Source organism: Phoenix dactylifera, chromosome 9, assembly GCF_051530095.1.
Source record: "Phoenix dactylifera cultivar Ajwa chromosome 9, Ajwa_hap1_PhDact_Kaust_v1.1, whole genome shotgun sequence".
Taxonomy (NCBI): domain Eukaryota; kingdom Viridiplantae; phylum Streptophyta; class Magnoliopsida; order Arecales; family Arecaceae; genus Phoenix; species Phoenix dactylifera.
In genome coordinates this window covers 12991415-12996012 of record NC_143198.1, presented here as the reverse complement: position 1 = coordinate 12996012, position 4598 = coordinate 12991415, and the positions used below count along the sequence as shown (strand labels likewise).

Here is a 4598-nt window from a genome sequence, read left to right as displayed (position 1 = left end):
AAGGGGGCGGGGCCGTGGAAGCCACAGAAGAGGGCTTGGGAGGTGGCAGGCGCAGGAGGGGGCTTGGGAGGGGCCGAGTTGTGGCCGGCGGCGACCTTTTTCTTCTCCTTTCTCGGTGGGAATGGAAGAAGTAGGGGCATTTTCATCTCATGTTGGAATATTAAAATATAGCTGGACTTGTTGTTAAACAACTGGTCAACAGAGATTACTGGTTGGACGAGGGGTGAGAGGGAGGCCTCACCAGCTGCGCATGGGAACGGTGAGTTCGCCCGTTCTTCTGTCGAGAAACGGCCCTACGTACAGCTCGTAACGGGACGGACGCTTGGTGTGACTGTGAACCGCAGGTATTGGTGATGTGATTCCCTCGCACCGCGACACCACCCCGGCTTGCTTTCCTTCCTATTTAAATAGGGCCAACCTTCTCCCTTACGATTTGTGTCCAATCTGGTCTACCCACCCGTCTCCCCTCCTTCGCAGGACTCATTCTTCTGTGGCAGCGAGGGAGGAAAGGGAAATGGGCGATGATCTTGATGGGTTTCTAGGTGTCAAAATGGGATCGTTTGAGTTTTATCTAGTTCTTATTTGATATCTCTCTCTGTTGCTGAGGATTAGTCGTGGGAGAGGTAGGGAACTCAGCAAAGGAATCCGTCAGAAAGGTGAAACTTTGCTTTTTGGCATTGGTAAAAATCTTCTCTTCTTGAATATTTCGTCATTTTTCATTTTTAAATTTATTTTGGCGTGGGATGTTTTTATCTGAGTTTCCAGATAGAAGAAAACAGGCAAGTTTTTCTTCAGTTCTTTTGTTTCTTCGGATTCATCTTATTGTTTTCATTTTTTTGAAATCCAAGTTTGTGCTCGAGGGAGCTTTTACTGGTTGAGTTCAGGACTATCTGTTTACTGTTGGAGCAGAAGGCTTTTCAGGGATCTCTCGGTGTTGTCATCATTGTTTCTCTCTTACTGGCGTTTTTAACTTTCAAAGCACTTAGAGCAGGAACTCGAGAAGCGAGATAATGGAATGAAGCATTGAAGGGAGCTCCATAAACAGAAACGAGACACCTTAGAGGCCGTTTTCTCTTTGAACAACAACAAAAACAAAACACACAGAGAGAGAGAGAGAGAGAGAGAGTGAGCAAAAAAAAAAAAAAAAAAAGATGAAAAGCGGCCTTAGATGATGTTTCTGTTAAAATGAACCCTGAGGACACTTCCCTCGGAACCAGCTCTGGTGAGTTCATGGTTTTCTTTGTATTTCTATCTTCGTGTGTGTGTGTTACTTGTCAGTCAATAATATATTTCAAATTTTAAAAAATATGTTGGATTTTTTTTCTCTTAAATTTTATGAATGGACAAAAGAAGACTGAAAGGGGAAGGGAAGGGGAGAGAACCCTTTCCCTCTTTTTCCATGTTTTTGTGCCTGATGTTCTCTATTGGAAAGTCTGAGGTCTTCTCTTTTGTTTCCCTTTGCAGTGGCCTCTCAAAGATTCTAACACCGTGGAAGCAAGTACATATCATGTTGAAGAAGAGTTCAAGAGGAGTAGGCAGCAAACAAGGCCTCGTGCCTGATACTCTCTCCCTTCCGTCTCCCACTGTCAACCATAACAAGCCCTCAGCCTCCTCTCTCTTCCCCTCCCCAAGGCCTTCTGTTGGCTTCTCTGCCAAGGGATTCTCAGACTCTGAGGCTGCCATGAGTCCAACCTCCATCCTGGAAACCAAGCCCTTCTCTTCTTCCGTCAGGAACCCCTTTTTCTCTGATAGAAACTCAAGGAAGCCTCCTTCAGAGGCTGCTGCTGCCAATACCATTTCAGAGAGCAGACACCGCCCTTGGGACAATGGAGGTTCAGAACCTATAGGGCTCGGCATTGTCGATGCTCTCAGCAACGATAAAGCCGACGCAAAGTCTTCGAAGCCGGATAGCAGGATGGTGTTGTTTGGATCACAGCTCAAGATTCAGATCCCTTCCGTTCATCCTAACTCCATCTCTCTGGCCGGGTCCTTCGAGACTCCTTATTCTCCGATAGAATTCGGCATCAAAAACGAGGATTCCCAATTGGCTCTTCTCTCCCCCGCCCGCCGCTCTCTGATAAGGTTTCCCAATATGGGTCCTGAGGTGCCGGCCTCGTCTCCTCGGGTTTTCACAGGGAGCATCTCTGCAAGTGAGATGGAGCTATCAGAGGACTATACCTGTGTGATCTCTCATGGACCGAACCCGAAAACCACGCACATCTTTGACAATTGTATCGTTGAAGAGAGCTCTGGTGATGCGCGCGCTGCTTCAAAGGATAATAGGTTCACAGGCTATCATTCGAATGATTTCTTGAGCTTCTGCTATGCATGCAAGAAGGATCTCGGAGAGGGGGAAGATATCTTCATGTATAGGTCAGTCTATTGATCTTCTTGTTACTCTCACTTCAGTTTTTCATGTCCATCCAGTGTTTGTGTTAGAAATATTTGGGGAAGAGAGAAAAATAAGAGAAGAGAGAGAAATTTGATAAATCTTAGGAGTTATATATACTTCATACATAAAAAAATATTATAGGTGATACAGATTATCATGGAATTCTTAGAATCACTCTAATAAGATTATACTAACAAAGAAAACTAATATAAATTGACACAAAATCATGCTAATAAAGAAAAATATTATGGGTGATGCAAGTTGTAACGTGGTTCCTAAAATTATTCTAACGGTTGGTTTTGGTACTCCTTGGACTTTTTAATTATATAGTAAGGACTAGATTGTAATAACTTAGCTGGGTGGCATGACAATGCCAAATTAGATCTGAGAATTATGGCATCAGACCTTGGATCAGCACAATCACTTGTGATGAACAAACAAATATTTCTCTCAATTTTTTTAATTCTTCATCTGACTGCATCTTCTTTGATTAATTGTTCTCATAACTAGCACCTGTAGATCTAATGTATATGGGGTGTGGGTGTGACATTTTGATTCCTTGTCGCCTCCGGAATGAAGACTAGATGGGGATGTGTCAAGAATTCCATCCACAATCCATGAACATGCCACTGGTATTGGGGTCCCCATGTTTCAAGTGATTGTTGTTGAGGTCACCATACTCTGGGCACGGCTAACTTCACCATCAATAAAAAGCTTTCTATCCGTAATTGAGAATATGACAGACCTAATGCCTTGAGTTTGAGTTACTTCACCTAGATAAGCCACAGAAACGGACCTACTATGTGTCCCATGCTTGTTTTCTGGACCATTTCGTCAATGAATATAGTAAATTTGCCATAGCAAATCATACGTTCTTATTAATTTTGTTCTTAAAAAAAAAGCATTGTCACAATCCATTCAAAGTTTACCTTAGTAATTCTAGTTTGGAAAACATTGAGGCAATTTTGAGTAACAGTCCTAACTGGTATTTCTCTTTACTTATGTTCTTCCTTTGTTGGTGGGACTGTGGTCCTCATTTGAATTGGATCTTTCTTTTGTTTCAGAGGTGAGAAAGCGTTCTGCAGCAATGAGTGCCGCTACCAAGAGATGCTCTTGGATGAAAGGATGGACAAGTGCTCACCAGAGTCGTAGCTTTCTTCTGGCTCAAACATTTTTCAGTAATGTAATGTGTTTCCCGAGGGCCGAAAGAAATCGTTAGTAGCCTTGGCAGAGTGAGTTTCTACTTTTCCGTAAATTTGGGCAATTATGGGTTTAAATCAAGCAGGACGGACAGGATCCTAATCACTGGAGGATAACTTACATGGCTTGGTGGGTGTCTTTTACCTCTTTTTTGCTTCCAAGAAGAGATGATGGGGGCTGGTGAGTTCTTGCAGGCTTGGTTCTGATCAGATCTTTGGTGGGTTTGTTCCACATTTTTTTGGCTGAATGATGTACGAACTTTCAGATACATGTCGTCTGTTATCTACTCAATGTTTTTCGGAGCAAATTTGGTGAATTTGATGCATATTTTTTCGCCTAAATCTTTTTCACCCCTTCTTTCTCTCTCTTTTTCCTATCTTCGCTGTTCCGGAACGTTAGCCCACTTGTGTCGGTCTCGAAGTGGTGTTTTCCTAGTCTCTTAAAACCTGGTTGCCTTAACTGGGTTGGCTTGTGACCCGGTGCCCAGAAGCCAGCTCCCAGACTTGCCTGGCTTGGACCGATATTGACCTATTTGGGTTATTGGTTTCCATAAGCGTGTTTTTACCAAAAAAAAGATAAGCGTGCTTTTAAAATCTCTTAATGTCCACCGTCTCAGCATATTTGGAGGCAAAAATATAATAGTATTGATAAAATTTGCTTATAGAAAATATGTACGGTCAAAGTCCTTGCTGGTCTATATTGGGCTAAAATTCAGCAAGAGTTTTAAAGTTCGGTGGCCAGAAATTTGGTACTACATATTAGGAGATTTCGCCATGCTTTCAGGATTTCTAATCAAATTAGGTTATGTCTTAGATTATACGGGGAGAATTTTATATTGGTGATCCGAGTAGTTGAATATGGCCTATTTTTCTACATTTTCTAAAATTATTTATAAATTAAAAATTATATATTAGAAGATTTTTAATATACATCAATATATATATACTACTTTGTTATTTAAATTATTTATTTTTTGATTTTTTGTATTCGTGCAGTAGATAAGGGT

General features: G+C 41.8%; 1 protein-coding gene across 2 annotated transcripts; it reads left to right on the top strand.

Annotated features, from left to right (window-relative positions):
• Positions 1 to 306: 306 nt before the first annotated feature.
• Positions 307 to 3933, top strand: LOC103697950 (FCS-Like Zinc finger 8-like). 2 transcript variants are annotated; one of them, XM_039118851.3, is made up of 4 exons: positions 307 to 656; positions 849 to 1222; positions 1465 to 2373; positions 3457 to 3933. In XM_039118851.3, the coding sequence occupies exons 3-4, from the start codon at positions 1508 to 1510 to the stop codon at positions 3542 to 3544; spliced, it is 954 nt and encodes a 317-aa protein (XP_038974779.2). In that variant the 5' UTR covers positions 307 to 656; positions 849 to 1222; positions 1465 to 1507; the 3' UTR covers positions 3545 to 3933. The 2 variants fall into 2 exon arrangements, with proteins under 2 accessions (XP_038974779.2, XP_038974778.2); XM_039118850.3 differs by having other exon boundaries at positions 436 to 680.
• The last annotated feature ends 665 nt before the right edge of the window (positions 3934 to 4598 follow it).